Here is a 17,911-nt window from a genome sequence, read left to right on the forward strand (position 1 = left end):
GAGGGGAGCTGACCCTGAGTGGCATCGTCTCCAGTCTAGGAACACCACGTAGGCAGGTCCCGGGGGGTTTCCCTCAGTGCAGACACAGCCGCACGGGCCAGACTGCTCCCTGGAGTGGACACAGGCCCGAGACAGGAGCGAGCTCAGGGAGCCCCCTGAAGGAGCCTCTGTCCCACAGGATAGGGCCTGCCAGCAACATCACCCCAAACCATGGTCCCCACACTCCCGCCATGGTGGCCTGGACACCACAGCCCACAGCCCAGCATCCCACCATCCTGGGCCAGTGCCTCAACTCTGCGCCCACCTAGTCTACGATATGTGTGGGTTGGGACTTCTGGGGTCACTGCTGGGCTCTGGGCACCCCATCCCACACTGCAGGTGAGGAGGAGAAAATGGGGATGGAGTTCCTATCCCCCACCCCCCGCCCCGTGCTCTCGAGGCCCAGGAGAGCGCGAGCCTGATGCCAGCCCCAAGAGCTGAGCACACAGCTGACAGCAGGCCTGCAGGTCCGGGTCACCCAGGAAAGCCGGGGCTTGATCGTCCTGCTGTCCCTGGTCTAGCCCTAGCCCTCTACCAGCACCCCCGGGCTCTGGGTCAGCCAGATGCGGTGAGTCGGAAGAAAACGTGCTGCCCCCAGGGGCTCCCATGGGTGGACACAGGGTTGTGTTTCAGACCAGACAGGGAGGACACAGGCCTTGCTCCGTCGCCCCGAGGCCTGGAACAAGTACCACGGCTGCTGCTTATCACCGCCAGCCGGGTGGGAACTGCCGTACCATGGGATCCCACGGGCACAGGCTCTCCTGGGAGCGAGGAGGCCATGTGGCCACCCAGGCCCTGAGTGCCCCGCCCCCCCCGTGGCCGCCCCAGGACAGGCCCACCTGCCGGATGAGACATCTGCGACCGTGAAGGAGCCATCCCGGTGCCGAGGGGCTGCAGGTGACCAGAAGTGGCCAGCATATCCAACCGCGTGCCATCGTGGTAGGGAAAGGCCCACGGTAGAGGGTGGGACATGCGCTCCCCACCTCCGGGGGCCCTGCCTTGTCTAGGAGGGGAGGGCTATGGACCCTCCCAATGTCCACAGAGAACTGGCCTCAGTGACTCCTCACAAGCCTCTGTGCTCCGGGCAGGCTTGGGGGGCAGGGACACCCCAGCCTGAGCCCAAAGAGGCTGCAAGGGCTCGCCCTCCCCTGGGTCTCTGCAGCCCGAGCGGCCCCCTGGTGGCCAGAGGGCCCAGAAGTCCCACTGTCGTTGATTCTGAGGCATCTGACCCAGGGTAGGCACCCCCTCCACACCCTCCCTGGGCACCAGGTTGGAAGGACGCACTGGGGTGCGAAAGACCTGGGCCAGCACAGCCAGACTTGTTGGGTGGGTGAGTGAATAAGCGAGGGCCTTGCCGGGGACCTCTGGCTGGGAGATCCCCACGCTCCCCTGCCCACGAGGGGCATCCTCCTCTGGGGGGGAGGGGCAGGGGTGTGAGTTTGGGGTGCCCGGGTGCATGGATGTGGGGCGCAGGCACCGGGATGGAGCGGGGGCTCGTAAGAAATACCAAGCTGAAGTCGCATAATGTCGCTAAAATATCTCTGTATACAAGGTCTCTCATCTATGCGAAGGTTTCCAAAGACACGAGCCACGTTCTGGGGGCCGCGGGGCCTGGGCACATCTGTTCCATCCCGGTGCTCGGCGTCCTGGTCCTGGGCGTCACGGGGTCCACGCCCCGCCGCCCAGGGGCATGAAGGAGGAGCCCTGCAGGACCGCGGCGCGGAAGGAGCGGCAGCGCTTGCACGGCTGGGCGGGCGGCAGAGAGCCGCACACTAGGCAGGGCGCTGGGTGGTCCCTGAGCAGCCCTTGGGGAGAGAGAGAGGGGCCCTGAGACCGCGTCCTCCGGCCCGGCCACGCCCACATGTCCCGGCCACGCCCTCCCGCCGCAGGCCACGCCCCCGCCACCCCGGAGCTGGGCCAGGGCCGCAGAAACCTGTCGTCCCGGGACCACGCCCTGGCCACGCTCGCGGGTTCCTGACACTGCTCCCTAAGGCACGCCTGCCTGTGGCCACCCGGGCAAGGCCAGCGTCTAGCCGAAAGTCCAGTCCCGGCTGGCTTGCAAGCCCACCCACTCCCACACCGACCCACTCCTCTCCCCCCGCTCTCAGGAAACCCCAGACTCACACTCAAGGCCAAGGGGTGGTGTCCAAGGGCATCCTGTGGGGGGGGGGATGGAGGCTGTGGGGGTGGGGGAGGTCGCCTTTGCCCCGCTTATCTGCCCTCAGAACCCTCTCCCTCCCTGAGGGCGGGGTGGTCCTAGCCAGGTGGGATAGGTGAGCCCTCAGCTGCCCCGGCTCTCCACCCCTTGGAAGGAAGCAGAGGGCTTGCTGCAGGAGATTACCAGCACAGGTGATCTCCTTGGAGCCTCCTCCCGTAGCCAGTCCGGGTGTCCCCCCGCCGGAGCAGGGCCCACAGCACCCACACAGCACCCCCGGACTGTCGCTGGGCCCCTGCGCAGGCGGCCAGGGAGAAGGACTTGGGGGCAGACCCGCAGAGCAAGGCGGCTCCACAACCACGTGGGCATGGAGGCCCCCTCCTGCCTCTTGCCCAGGGAGGTCCTGCCTCTTGCGGGGGCGGGGGGGGGGCTCCCACCGGTGCCTGAATCAGGCACCCTCCTCCAGCTCTTCCGAATCTGCCCTGCCCCCCTCACCGTAGGCTGTGCCCTGAAGGCCCTAGCTCTCCTGCCCTGCTGTGCCTGAGCTCAGACACCAGGAGCTGAGGTCCTGTCCCCTCTGGGCCTGGACCAAGATGGGCTGTGGGCACAGAGCTGGACGTCAAGGGGGCTGGATAGCAGTTGGGCGTGGGCTGGATCAGGACCCTGAGCCCCAGACAGGCCAGGGGCTGGAGGGGCTCCGAGAGGAGACTGGAACGTCAGAGCTAGGGGTTTGCCAAGGGCCGATGGATGAGCCCCGGCGTCAGTGCAAGGCTGTTCTGTCCACGGGCTGCCCGGGGTAGGGAGCCGTCCAGCTCACGGGCAGGCTGGTCTCTGGCTAGACCCCAGGACACCAGTCTGCTGGCCCAGGGGGTGGTAACCTTGTTGGGGGAGGGTGCTGGGGCCAGCAGGGCTGCAGATGGGTGGCCCGGCCATGGCTGTGACAGGTGAGGGAGGAGAGGCTGGCCACCTGGAGAGGCCAGCCCCCTGCCCTACAGCCGCTGCTTTGGGAAGATTTTCACACAGCTCCTCTGACCCCAGGACAAGGGAGGCCAGCAGGTGGGGGGGATTGCGTGCTCCTTTCATGGACGGGCAGTCAGAGTCTCCAAAAATCTGAAACCTTGGCCAGTTTTCCTCCTTTCTTGTCCTCCAGGCTTGTAGCCTTTGCTTTTGCTCCCAGGTTCCATCCCCTCCCCCTAGGGACGGGGAAGGGCCCATGCCAGGCTCCCTCCCTCCCTTCTGTGCTGGGTCTGTGAGTCAGTCCTGAGGCTGCCCAGGGCCCAGAAGCCCAGGCGGCGTGCCTGCTGTGGCTTGTGCCAGGCAGGGGAGGATGAGGGCTCCCCAGGCTTTCCCGGCCTCAGGGCCAGGGCCCTCCCCAGCCAGCAACCACCCAGCCCAGGAAAACCCCGGGCTGGGACACCTCATCTAGCAGAGTCAGTCACTACCAAGGGCCTGGGCTGAGTCATTCCTCCAGGGGTTGGGTGGGGCAGATGGAAGCAGAGCCACCCAGCCCCTATGCAAAGCAGCCCGTAGCTTACTGGAGCCTGGAGCAGAGGCTGAACCAGAGCCCAGGAACAAGGGCTCCCTGAGGGGCTGGGAACAAGGGCTGCCTGAGGGGCTGGGACAAGCCTGTCCCACAGAACACGCCAGGGCCCGTATGGTACATGCAGGCTCGCACGGGCCCGGGCTGGGGACAAGCAGGCCCCCTGGCCCAGAGCAGCAGCTCGTTGCCCACCAATGCAGAAGGGAGGGAAGGAAGGAGGGAGGGAAGGGAGGAGGGACGAAAAGAGGGAAGAAAGGAAGGAAAGAATACCACTCTCAGCAGACAAGGGAGAGAGGGAACTGCCTCTAAGGACAAGAGCGCTTGTGGAAAACCTCCAGCTAACACCGTTGCCGGATGCCTGCCCACTGTGCTCCTGGGGGCTCCAGCCAGCGCAAGCAGGCAAGCCGAGAAGCAGAGCATGAAGAACAGAAAGGGGTGATGTGATTATGCAGAAAATCCAAAGGCATCAGGAACGACTAAAACAAAGAAGTCAATTTACCAGCGCTTTGGACTAGAGGGTCAATGTACAAAAAACAATGGAATATTCTATATGTTAGCACAAATAATTGGAAAATAAAAATTAAAAACACCCCTTGTAACATTTATAAGTGGAATCTGAAAAGAAAAAGAAGTCAAACTCATAGAAACAGTAGAAAGTGGCTGGGAGCCAGGTGCAAGGGAGACAGGGAGAGGCTGGTCAAGGGTCCACATGCTGAGCTCGAAGATGAGTAAGGTCTGAGGATGTGATTATAAAATGTGGTGATTACAGCTGCTGGCGCTGTACGGAAGAGCTGAGATCTGCTGAGAGAGTAGATTTTATATGTTCCTACCAAAAAAAAAAGGATAAAAAAGCACCATTTATAAAAGATCGAAATTTATTTATAAAAATACATTTATAAACATATCAAAAATACATCAGATACGTATGAATAAAATTTGATTTAAACAGTCTATGCTAAAATATTGTGGAGGAAAACTAAAGAACACGCAAGTGAATGTTGACTACGTCACACCCGGAGATTGAAAGTCTCTGTACCCTGGGATGTCAAATTCTCCCTAAAATGACCTGTAGATGTGATGTGGGCCCAGTCAGAATCCCACCAGGTCTTTCTCGTAGAAACGTACAAGCCGATGGCTAAGTTTATATAAAAATTCCAAAGACAGAGAATAGCCAAGGCAGGAAACCGCTGGGGAACTTACTGCGGTCACATTCCCCAACCTTTTTTCTGCACCACAATCCTTAAGACCCTGTGTAAGTGTGATATGGGTACAGGAACAGGCAAACAGAAGCCTGGGCCAGAGTACGGAATCCAGAGACCGTTCTCTTCCTGATGACGGCACCAGAGCAATGCAGTCGGTGGGGGGGGGAGCAAGTCTTTCCACAACGGCACTGGGTCCTCTGGTTGTCGCCGTGAAAACCACACGGTCTCTGGCCCCTTCACAGCACTCGCAAAAACGAGTTCAGGATGGATCACAGCCCGGAACATGAAGGTCACAACCATCGAGCTTCTAGAAGGAGCCCCTGGACGTAGACCAAGCTATTTCAGACAAGATGCTGAAAGCACTAGCCACAGGAGGGAAAGTGATCCCTTAGGCTTCGTGAAATATTTCTACTTCTCAAAAGGCATCACTAGGAAAGTGAAAAGGCAAGCCACTGACCAGGAGAAAAGGTTCCCGATACACATGTCTGACAGATAAACACACAGCATATATAAAACCACAACAAATAAGCCACAAAAACATAGGAGACCTTAAAAGGGGCAAAAAACGGAAACAGGCCCTTCATAAAGATATAACCAGTAAACACGCGGTGAAGAGCTCAGTGTGGTTTGTCACCAGGGAAATACGAGTTAGAGCCACAAAGAGCTACCACTGCATACCCACCAGCATGGCTGAAAACCCAGTCTTACAAGACTGAGCGTGGGGGAGAGTGTGCGGCAACCGGGGTGTAAACCGTCGCACTGCGTTTCTTCCAAAGCAAAACAGAAGCATCTCAAACATCCGCCGTGACCTTCAATGCCAGCCTAGGTCCACTTGCACTCCGGAGAAACGAGTGCACACGTCCACACGGACGGGCACGGGGCCATCACAGCAGCTTCGCAGCCTCTGTCACCGGCGCTCCGGGGGCACTCTGGCGCTGGCACACGACCTCTGCACGGAGAATGAACGCACGCGGGGCACTCAGCACGGAAGAGGCCGGACACGGAGCGCGTAAAACCAATCTGTGGTGATTTAAGTGGGACAGGGCTTGTCTCCGACGGCCGAGCACGGAGTGCACTTCTGCAGTGAGCAAGGTCAGCTGGGTTGATCTGGGGGGGGGTCGTGCTGTGTGTCCTGAAGATCTGTCCTTACTGTGCCTACGTTGTGCCTTAAGAATATAGTGTAAAACCAGATACTCTCGGGGCGCCCAGGTCATGACCTCAGGGTCGTGAGATCGAGCCCACGTCAGGCTCCCTGCCCAGTGGGGAGTCTGTTTGTCCCTCTCCCTCTGCTCCTCCCCCAGCTCGTGGTCTCTAAAAAAGAGGGAGAGAGAGATTATTGTCCATGACATTAAAAACCACCAAGTACCTCAAGGGAAGAAATCTAATGAAAGATGTGCAAGACCTCGGCTCTGAAAAGCCACAAAACACAATGAAGAGAAGGAGCCTTAATTAAATGGAGCAGATCTTGACCACGGTTTGAAGGACGTGGTATAAAAAAGGTGTCAGTTCTCCCCAGAGTGATCTGCCCGTCAGATCGCAGCCAGTTTTCCCTCTTTCCTTCCTTCCTTTGAAGTCGGCAGGTTGCTTCTGAAGTGTGTGTGGCCGTGCAGGGGCCCAGAGCAGCCTGCTGGTGTCGCATGTGCCTCCCGCCCGCGGGCCACCCGCCATCAGCCACGGACACCACGCACCGGGGCTCCAGGCGCACTGGTGTGGTTGGCCGGCTGTCTTGGAGCCAACACTGCTGGGCAGCCACGGGCCCAAGGACAAGGGTCGTGTGGAGCTGGCCTGATCCCAGCCGGTAGCCTGGAAGCAGGAGCAGCTGATCTCCGCGGAACCCACACAGCCACCGCCGATCTGCAGCCCCGTGACCGGGAAATGTCTGCTGCCGCGGCGCGTGCTGGCGTCCTTTGCCGCGTGGGACCGCTGCACGGAGTCCGGGCCAGGACACACAGAGCGGAACCCGAGCAGGTGGCGCTGGCTTTGGAACAGCCAGTGGGTGGTAGGGAACCGTCACGCCTGGCCTGGAGACCCGAGAGGCTGAACTGTGGTGACTCAGGAGGCAGGAAGCTCCCCTCATCACCTCGTGGGGCCGGCAGGGAGGCTGTGGGACAGAACGCTGGCTTTCGGTCACCATCTGTGGAGGGGGCGGCAAACGTTCTCTGACAGGGACCGAGGGAAGTCTGTCACAGAGTCTCTGCTGGGGTTTTCTCATAACCCTTTAAAAAGGTAAGGACCATTTTCAGCTCACAGGCCACAGAGAAGCAGGCCGCAGGCTGTGATTTGCTGACCCCTGGTCCAGTCTGCGGTGGCGAGCCTCTCGTCACCTTGGCAACCAGCAATGGGCTGATGGTTGGGGTGCTTGGTGGCATCTCGGGCTTCCTGCCGTCCATGTGGCACTACCCAGTGCTGGGACAGCATTCTGCTCCCCTCACCGCCCTCAGGGGGATGTGGCCATCTCCTCTTGGGTGGGGATGGAGCTTCCTTCTTTCCCTAGGCGGCCCCCAGCCGTGCACCCTTCTGCTGGCCGCTGGGCCTAGTGGGGGCCCCCGAGATTCTAAGCTGGATTAGATTGTAACCTGGATTCCCTGTGGGGGTGGCATTGCCCTTGAGCACCAAAACAGGGCTACCGTCCATCTCCAGTGGCCCTGGTCCTTCAGATGAATGTTCCAGATGGGAGTAAGGGATGGTGGAAGGAAAGAACCGATCTTGTGGCTATGGATGGAGGACAAGAACGTGCGTCTGGGAGAGGTCTTACAGCCTGGAGGTGCAGGACAGGGGCTGTTTGGTGCTCTTTGTCCTGCACACCTGGCATGCAGTCCAGAGGCATGGTCAAGCAGCAGCTGTGACTGGGTCTGACCCGCCCCTGGGTCTCCCACCTCCATCCATGGGCTGTGGAACCAGCGCGGCCACCAGCATGTCAGCCATACTGCTCGCGCAGCACAATCGAAGCAAGTCTGTGTGGGAGGGGTGGGGGTTGGGTGGGCCACAGAACCCTCCTCCAGCGGGGGTGGGGGCCTGTCATGAAAATAATCTCCACTGGCTTCTTCTATAAGCACTGCCGTTACTCCTACATTTCTGTCTTTAATGCTCCTGGAATTAATTTGCATGTGGTGTGACAGGAGAGCCTATCACAGTGCTACAGGGGTACCCAACTGTGCAAAGCCATATGGCAATAGATGGGTTGAAAAACAACCCCCACCCCCATATCACATCCCCTTCAAGGGACTGTCACAGGTAAAGAATAGAGACTCCATATATCACATCTGGGGGAGGGGGAGAGGGAGAAGCAGGCTCCCCACTGAGCAGGGAGCCTGAAGTGGGGCTCGATCCCAGGACCCTGGGATCCTGACCTGAGCTGAAGGCAGAGGCTTAACTGACTGAGCCATCCGGGCAACCCCAGAAGTGACTGCTTTTATGACTTTGGGGTAGGCATAGATTTCTCAAACAGAAAAAAAAGGGTGCTAATCATAAAAGAAAAATTAATATTGTAATTTATTGAAATAATTTATGTGCATCAAAGATGTTATGAAAAGAATGAAAGGCAAACCACAGAATGAGATAAGATACATTATATTGTGTGTATATATATATATATATATATATATATATATATATATTTAAGATTTTATTTTCTTTAATCCATACCCCCAACATGGGGCTTAAACTTAAACCCTGAGATCAAGAGTCACAGGCTTCACAGACTGAGCCAGCCAGGTGCGCCAAGAGAAGATATTTTTAATAGATATACTCACCAAGTGACTTGAATCCAGAACATCTAGAGAGAGCCCCTATAAGCCAATAGGAATAGGCCAACAACAACAAAAAATTTTTAAAAAATATTTTATTTATTTATTTGACAGAGAGAGACAGCCAGCGAGAGAGGGAACACAAGCAGGGGGAGTGGGAGAGGAAGAAGCAGGCTCATAGCGGAGGAGCCTGATGTGGGGCTCGATCCCAGAATGCCGGGATCACGCCCTGAGCCAAAGGCAGATGCTTAATGACTGCGCCACTCAGGCGCCCCAACAAAATAATTTGTCCAAATGCAAAACTTGGAACCTTATCAGAGTGTGTTCAAATGAAACATAAATAAAGGAGCTGAACTTCATCAGTCATCAGGGAGATGCAAATCGAAGCTACAATGTGAGGCCACTGCTCATCTACTGGAATGGCCAACATAAAAAGAAAGGGAATAGCTAGTGTTGGCAAGAGTACAGAGCAACTGGAACTCTCACAGTGTGGTGGGACGTCACCGGGCACATCCACTTTGGGAAATCCCCTAGAGCACCTGCCAAAGCTGAATGCGTGACTCGGCAGAACAGCGTACGTATGGGTTTTTTTAAAAAGACTTATTTTAGAGAGAAAGCGCGCAAAAGCGGGGGTGGGGTGGGGTGGGGAGGAGCAGTGGGAGAGGAAGCCGAGCAGACTCCCCGCCGAGCGGGGAAGCCCAAAGCGGGACTTGATCCTACGACCCCGAGATCATGACCTGAGCTGAAATCAAGAGCCAGACGCTCAACCGACTGAGCCACCCAGGTGCCCCCACTGTATGTATTTCACCAAATTCAAGAGCCCTCATAGCAGCACGATTTGTCATGGTCTGACCTAGAAGCAATGTAATGTCTATAAATAGCAGTATGAATAAATTATGGTTGAGAATGAATTTCCCTACATGTAAAAAACAAAATCTAGCCACATATCAAACGTAATGTCAAACCAAGTTAAAAACTAATTGATGTTATGTACCACTTTAATAGCACAAAAGAGAAAAGGCTTATGATAACCTCTTGATGCAAAAAAAAAAGTTTTTTGAGAAAATTCACTACATCCTCACAATACAAATTCTTGGTAATAATTAGAAAGAAACATCTTTAACATGCTAGAGTGTCTCTACATTCATATCTATATTTATATCATATCTATAACTTCATAAAGACCTAGAAAATGACATTATAAATGAGGAAATGTTAAAAAACATTCCCTTTAAAATCAGGAATTCAACAGTAATACCCAAACACTTTATAGGAAGTTCTAGCCAGTACAATGTGACAAGACAAAGAAATCACAGGCAACAAGATTGGAATGGAAAACATAAAGCTATTTGCACATACGGAATTACTCACATAGAAAATTCAGAAGAATATACACACAATTTTTTAGAAATAATGAGTTTAGAAGTGTGGCAATACAGAAAATTAAAATATAAACGTCAGTTGCATTCTATACATCAGCAGCAAGCGATGATACAGAGAGCTGACAACATGCGGAGTACTATCAGAATATCAAGGAACTAAGAATAAATCTAATAAAAGATGTATATAATCTCTATCGGGAAAGCATAAACTTTAAAGAAGACACAAGTAAATGGAGAAGTGTATCATGTCCATGGGTGAGAAGATACTGTTCACTAACTTATCAATCTCCCCCAAATTGATCCAGGGATTCAGTGCAAATTCAACCAAAATCTCAATAGATTTGCTGTGGAATTTGATAAGAGCAATGATGACATTTATGTGGAAGGGAATGAATCCAAGAAGGACCAGAACCCTTATCTAGAGAGAGGCAACTTGCCCCCCAGATGTGAAGACAGTGTGGCATTGGTGCAGGGGTGCAAATTCACCCGTGAAATAGGGACTCCAGAGAAAGACCGACAGGTACAGAGTGAGATGTCAGTTCATAAAGTGGGAAAGAAAGGGATTTTTCAACAAATGAAAAAAATTGTTACTCCTATGGACAAAGATAATATTTGATTCTTACCATATCATATTCAAAAATCAAATCCAGACAGATTAGGACTTATATGTCAAAGACAAAATTTGAAACTCTAAATAATAAATGTAGGTAAATAATATTCTAAACCTCAGGGTAAGGAAAAATTTCTTTTTTTTTTTAAGATTTTAATTATTTATTTGAGAGAGGAGCACACAAGCAGGGGAAGCGGCAGGCAGAGGGAGAAGCGGGCACCCCACTGAACAGGGAATCTGATGCGGGGCTTGATCCCAGGACCCCAGGATCATGACCTGAACCAAAAGCAGACGCTTAACCAACTGAGGCCCCAGGCATCCCAGGAAAACTTTCTTAAGACAAAAATAGCACTGACTAAAAAAATACTGATAACTTTGGCCACATTAAAACTCACAGTTTTCATTAGAAGATACTTTTTAAAAACTGAAAATACAGTTACAAACTGGGAGAAGCTGTTCACAATAAATACTGTGAGCACAAACAGCCCATAGAAGACGTGGCGAAGACATGAACGGATATTTCCCAGAAGAGGAATTTACATAATTCACAAACACATACCGAGATATTTAACACAATCAGTGAAATGCAAATCAAGCTCACAAGACCTTTCTTAAGTCCATTCGATTGTGAAAATGAGAAAATCTGATGACTCAAAATGTTGGTAATTCCACGATTCATGAGATCTCTCCTACATTCCTGGTGAGAGCAGGTGAAAGCATTTTGGAAAACAGTTTGTTGACACCTCCTAAAACTGAAGCTTCATATAGCCCGTGAGTTGCAAGTTCATTCTGAAGCATCTACTCACAAGAAACACTCACTCACGTACAAGAGACACGTACAAGACAGTTCACAGCAGCACTGTTCACAACAGCAAACGCTGGAAAAAACCTAAATACACAATCACAGGAAAGTGCAAGAGTCACTGTAATATAGTCTCACAAAGAAGTGAGCTGTGGGTTCCGGGAGATGTGGCGGGTTCAGTGTCTGCCTTCGGTTCAGATCATGATCCTGGGCTCCTGAGATAAAGCCCCTGAGTCGGCTCCCTGCTCCGCGGGCAGTCGGCTTCTCCCTCCCTCTGCCCCTCCCCCTGCTTGTGCGCATGCTCTCTCTCTCTCAAATAAATAAATAAAAATCTTTAAAATGAAACAAACAAACAAAAAAAAAAGAAATGAGCTGCAGTGACATACAGCAGCACAGATGAATTTTAGCAGTTTGATATTTGGTGAAAATGTAAGCACGATGCCCTTCTTAAAAAGTAAAAACAGCTTAAAATTAAAAATCATTTAAAGAATGCATATAGATGCAACAAAACTAAAAAGGAAAACAAGGTTATGACAAATGTGGTTTTAAGGATAATAGTTACTTCAGGGGGAGAAGCAGGGAGATAGGGGTTCCAGAGATGGGTGGATGTAGATGACTATTTGGTTCTAATTAGGTTTTTGAAAAGATTTTATTTATTTATTTGAGAGAGAGAGAGAGAGAAGGCATGAGCAGGGGAAGGGACAGAAGGAGAAGCAGATTCCCCGCTGAGCAGGGAGCCCGACGTAGGGCTCCATCCCAGGACCCTGGGATCAGGACCTGAGCTGAAAGCAGACGCTTAACAACTGATCCACCCAGGTGCCCCCCAATTACGTTTTTAAAAATATCTAAATAAAAATGGACAAACAATGAAGCTATGCCAAGAACCAAGGATTACGACTAACCAGAGTATGAACACCTGAGATCCAGGGAAATGAGAAAAATGAATGAATGAAATAAGGCTCTACACAGTGCAATAAAATAAGAAAAAGATATAAAACGTACAATCATAGCAAGGAAAAAGAAAACTCTTCAGATGATATAATTGTGTATGTGAAAAATCCAAAATAATCTTCAAATAAATTAATGGAATTGATAGAAACGTAGCCAGATGGCTGGATTAAAAAGAAATCGATTCACAAAAATCAATTCCATTTCTATCAACCAGCCACGATTTGTAGAAGAAATGAAAATTTTGATACTACTTACCATAGAATAAAAAATAAAAACACATATAAGACTAAATCTAACTTTTAAAAAAAGTGCAGGACAATTACAAAGAGAAGTCAAGGAGTTTACTGAAAGACACTAAAGGATAAGTAAATGGCGAGATATACCATGTCCATAGATTCTAAGACTCAGTAAAGAAGTCAGTTCTCCCCAAACTAATACATGAATTTGATCTCAATAACAATTTTTTAATTTTAATTTTTTTGGGGTCTTGACAACCTGGTTCTACAACTTGTGTGGAAGTGTAAGGGGTCAAGAACAGCCGAGTCATTTCCAAGGAAGAAAAACAAGATTGTGGGACTTGCCCGACCAGCATAAAGATGTCCTACAAAGCTATAGTAACGAAGACATAGTGGCGTTGGCGCAGGACAGACAAACAGACCAACGGAGCCGACCAGGAAGTCCACAGTATGTGCCATGGTTGGGTACCCCTGTAGCACTGTGATAGGATCTCCTGTCACACCATATGCAAATTAATTCCAGCAGCTTTAAAGATGGAAATGGAGGAGGAACGGCAGCGCTCACAGAGGAAGCCACTGGAGATCATTTTCATAACCTCAGAGTAAGGATGTAAGCCACAAAAAATCTTCAACCATAGAGGAAAAAGTTGACCAGTTTATGTTTATTAAAATTAAGGGGCTTTACATCAAAAGATACCATAAAGGAGCAAAAAGACACATCCCAAAGTGGGGGACAGCATTTGCAAAAGAGTCAACTGAAAAAGGGAAATCCGGAGTAGACGTCGCTCCTACAAATCCAAAAGAAACAGACCTGTGAGTCCAAGGACAGTTGGGCAAAAGGCTTGAGTGGGTACTTTCTAGGAGAAGAAAAGCAGATGGCCAGCACAGGTCTGAAAATAGGCCATTTTATTGGTCAGCAGAAAACTGCAAACGAGCACCATGGCCCTGTCTCCAGAGGCAAATGTTAAGATGTCTCTCGATGCCCAGTGCTGGCAGCAGCGGGAACAACGGCCATCGGTGTGAACGCCGTCCGAGGGCAGCCCCGTTAGCCATGCTTACACGGCTCAGTGCGCCAGGTCCAAGAGCCCCACCCCACAAGGTCACGTCCACTTGCAATCTATGAGTGTGACATTATTTAGAAATAGTCATTACAGGTGTCATCGAGTTAGGCTGTCATACTGGAGGGAGGAGGGTGGGCCCCAATCTAACAATGGTGTCCTTACAAGAGTGAGATTTGGACACAGAGACAGAGAGACACAGAGAAAGGACACCATGTAGAGACGGGGCAGAGCCTGGAGTGACACGTCTACAAGCCAAGGGACACAGGGATGGCCAGCAGGCCCCGGAAGCTGGGAGAGACAAGGAAGGATTCTTCCCCACAGCCCTGGAGAGCACGGCAATGTCAAGCCCTTGATTCCAGATTTCGGGCTCCAGAACTTTGAAAGAATGCATTTCCGTCTTTCAGCCACCCTGTCAGTGCTGCTTTGTGACGGGGTGACGCACCCCATCCACGCTTCACTCCTAGAAAGATGCCTGTTGAAAGCTGCACAGTGTGTTACAAAAAGTACACTGTGTTTTCGTAACAGCAAGAAATCTGGACATTGTCCTCGCAGAGGCAAGCTGTCGAGCAGTGGGGCTGGCCAGCCTTTCCGACAGACTGGACACGAGGGGAGGAGGGAGGGAGGGACTGGGGGTGTCCTCTGAGGGCACTGCCAGCTCTGAAAGCATGTGTTCCCCGAGCCCAAGCCCAGAGCCCACACTCTGGAGGCAGTCCATGCTTCTCCATGCAGCAAACATTTACTGAGCCCTGGCTCTGGGCCGTACACAGCCCCCGGCGCCCCGGTGAGCGGTGACAAGAGCCAGGAAGCACTCTGTCCTTAGGGACCTACGCTCTAGGAGAGATAGACAAGCAGCAGACAGACAGGGGGCAGAGGGGCTTTTGGTGCCAGGGAGGGAGGTGGGGAGAGAGGGGGAGAGAGGAAGAGACCGAGACCCAGGCCAGTGGCGGAACAGCGGGCACAGATGCAGGTGCGTTTGAGCAGGCAAGTGTCCCTGGAGCAGAACCAGGTGAGGGTGTGGGAGTGGCCGGGCTCGTGCCTTTTCCTCAGACGTACTCTGTGGGCCACTGCGGGGTGCCAGACGCCACTGGCGGTGCACTGAGGTACAGACACGGCCGGGCCACCCCCAGAGCCTCAGGGCTGCCCCACACCCGTCTACCTGCACTCTGAGCCCAGGCCCAGGTCAGGCTCCCAGGCCATGCTTGGTCTGCTCCATCAGGAACTTCAGAAAACTGAAGGCAAGAGCCCCGTGACCGCCGGCGCCTGTCCACGGCGCCTGGCACCGTTCAGTCCCCCGTGTGCACTACACCGCACAAGGAGTGAGACAAAGGCTGTCACCCACCCTGTCCTGTGAGGTGTCCCTGGACCTGCTGCTCCAGGAGCCCCACTAGCCCGACAGCCTGGCCAGTCCCAGGACGGGCCAGGTGCCCCAAACCCCGCTCTGAGCTCAGGCCAGTGCCCACATCAGGACATGCTCCCTGCCCGGGCCCCAGGCCCCCGCCTTGCCCTGGAGGACGAGGAGCGGGCAACCCCCAACAGACCCAGGGCTCGGACGGGCGCAAGCAGCCGCTCTGTTACCTGGTGGTTTGGGCAGCTGGAGCAGAGCGCCCTCCGCTGTCTTCACGCTTGGAAGCACGGACGGCAGTGGGCGCTCGCTTGGTGTGTTTGTATCCGGGTGTTGGCCGGACTCGGCTTTGGTAAGACCAGCTTTCGGGGCCTTCCTGTCTATGTGCTGAAAATTACAAGTGGGGAACTCTGTCTTCCCGCCAGCCTCGGCGTTGGCGGACTGCACTTGACAGCTTCTGTCGGCCGACCTCCTTAGGGGCACAGGAAAAGTGCCAGGAAGGACCCTGGCATCTTTCAGTTTCGAGTCTTGCTGGAGAGCCGTGTGTGGAGGTCCTAGGGCCGGGCTTGGCATGGCTGAGGGGCACCTCACTTTTAGGGGCTGAATGTCCAGGAGGGAAGACGGAAAATTCACGTTGGGAATGGGTGGCATCTGCTTCTTGGTTCTCCTCACGCTAACGCCTTCCACGCAGAGGTCAGACCCGTGGAAAGGCGGCAATTCCACAGCTGGCTAGTCGAGGAGGGCAGCGTTAGGGGGTCGCCCAGAGACCCATGCTCCCCCTTTCTGAGCCTGCAGCTGGCCAGCCGGGCGTAAGGCCCAAGAGAAGCATGAGCCACACTTCCCTGTGGCTGGGCTGCCCACAAGGTCCCTCCTCCCGAGGGGCCTGGACACAGGGTCCCCCCATGGAACCCGAGTCCCTGGCAAAGTGACTGCCCAGCCCTGCCGCCTGGCCTGCAGGAAGGCTCCCAGCAGGGAGCAGGCACTGGCCGGACCCCTGAAGGAGGACACAGTTTTCACCAGGCAGGAGGAGCGAGGACACTGCAGGTCTGGAAAGGACCAGCCTAGATTCTGAGCCTGGAGGCCATGGACCTCCCACCGGTCCAGCAGGGGGCCTCCCGGTCTGGTGTGACCACAGAGCTGGGGCTGGCTAGGGAGGAGAGGGAGTGAAGGAGAGTGCTGAAGGCCGGCTGGGGCCAGGCGAGTCCCTGGGGCGACCCGAGTTACTGCCTGCTCCCTTTGCCTGAAGTGGCTACAGCCACGGAAGGGCCGGAGCAGGTGTCTGGCTCTGCCCCCAACCCCCTGGCCCCGCACCCCTCACCTGTCTCCACAGCAGCTCAAAGTTGCCGATGTCACAGTTGCGGTTGACCTTGCGGTCCACGACCACCTTGATGGTGTCCTCCTGCACCTGGGCGCACAGCTGGGCCGTGACCGGCGTGGACGCATGCATGGTGGGGCTGGAGTTGATCTCGATCAGCCAGGGCTGGAAGTCGCGCCCCAGGATGAAGTCGGCCCCGTACAGCTCGAAGCTGTTTCTGCGCGGCTCCACGTGGTTCTGCGCCACCCTCATGGTGTTGGCGATGGCCCGCTTCATGGCGGGGTAGATGACGCCAGCCCACGCGGCCCCGCGGCCCCTCTTCTGCAGGTACTCCCGGAACCTGGTGCTGGTCCACATGTTGTGGTAGGGCAGCAGGGGGCTGCGGTCCTTGTCGTTCTTCAGGTGCCTCTGGATGGAGTTGTTGCACAGGTGGATGGCGCTGCGTGAGGCAAGGCCACGCAGTCAGGCCGGCGGCCCCCGGGACTCTGGACGCGCAGCCCGCCCCCGGCCGCCACCCCACCTTGCCCTGCCCCAGGACCCCCAGACCTCCGCCACTCGCGACCTGGGACCCCGTCTCCACACTGGGACCTGCGACCCCGGACCCCGCGACCCCATCTCCAGAACCCTTGCGCCCCACCTATCCCGATGCCCATGCAGAGACCTCCCCCGACATCCCACCCCTGCCGACCCTCTGCCCCCACGGACCCCCAGGCCACCGCTAACCCCGCCCTCAGAGACTCTGCTCTTGAGACCCCGCCCCCCGCCCCAGGGCGGCTGCAGGAGGGGCTCTGATAGCTCCGGGCGCTCCAGAAGTAACACCTCCCAGAACCTCAGTTTCCCCATCTGCACCCGGCAGTAGAGATGTGGCACTTGCAGAGCTGGTCTGGTGAGACAAAGTGAGAAAGAGCCTCTGTGAAACTATGATTCGTTAATTTACGCTCTTGCCTTGTTCCAAACAGGTTTTGAAACAGGTGAGCCATGTGGCTCTGTGTAGTAAGACCCATCCCTGGGACCCTGGAGAGGTCATACTTCCAGAGGACAGAGGGGCCTTGCGACCCGAGATCAGTGGAATTAGGGTAGTGGACCCACAGTGCCAACATGGCACTCCCTCCATTAATTTTGGCCGGTACACCGGAGGCTGGGCCATGTCCAATCGGAAACGATTTCAGGGAATCTCCTGTCTGCCTGGGGTGAGGGTTATGGTCCCAGATGGAGAAATGGGGCTCAGAGACGGCAAGAGATCTGCCAGGCACCCCGTCATGGCTTGGTGGGTCCGGTGGCCTGGGGCTGGGGCAGGAGGGCTGGAAGGGGCTCCCTGTGCTGTGAGCTCCAGGACCCCTCCTCCAGGCCCTGGTGGCCTGGCAGAGACGAACTCACTCCAGGAGCTGCCAGCCAGAACCACTTCTCCCCAACAGCCTGCTCCTGACAAGTGTGACTCCAAGTGTCACTTGCCAGGTGTGACTCTTGGTGTGGCCACAGTGCCTAACCTGGGGGCACAGCTAACATGCCTGAGACATCAGCTGAACAGCT

General features: G+C 54.3%; 1 protein-coding gene across 5 annotated transcripts in view; it reads right to left on the reverse strand.

Moving 5' to 3' along the window:
* Window positions 1–13,730: 13,730 nt before the first annotated feature.
* TTLL8 (tubulin tyrosine ligase like 8) overlaps window positions 13,731–17,911 on the reverse strand; it is a 31,538-nt gene continuing 27,357 nt past the window's right edge. For 4 of the 5 annotated variants that reach the window (XM_034644107.1, XM_034644110.1, XM_034644111.1 and 1 more), the window contains 2 exons: window positions 16,385–16,820; window positions 14,980–15,795 (listed from right to left, as the gene is read on the reverse strand). In XM_034644107.1, the coding sequence (XP_034499998.1) occupies window positions 15,169–15,795; window positions 16,385–16,820 (1,063 nt within the window). In that variant the 3' untranslated portion in view covers window positions 14,980–15,168. Of the gene's footprint in view, window positions 13,781–14,979; window positions 15,796–16,384; window positions 16,821–17,911 lie in introns of those variants that run through there. The other variant, XM_034644108.1, reaches the window with a different exon arrangement.

The sequence above is a fragment of the Ailuropoda melanoleuca genome, chromosome 15 (genome assembly GCF_002007445.2).
Source record: "Ailuropoda melanoleuca isolate Jingjing chromosome 15, ASM200744v2, whole genome shotgun sequence".
Classification (NCBI taxonomy): Eukaryota; Metazoa; Chordata; class Mammalia; order Carnivora; family Ursidae; genus Ailuropoda; species Ailuropoda melanoleuca.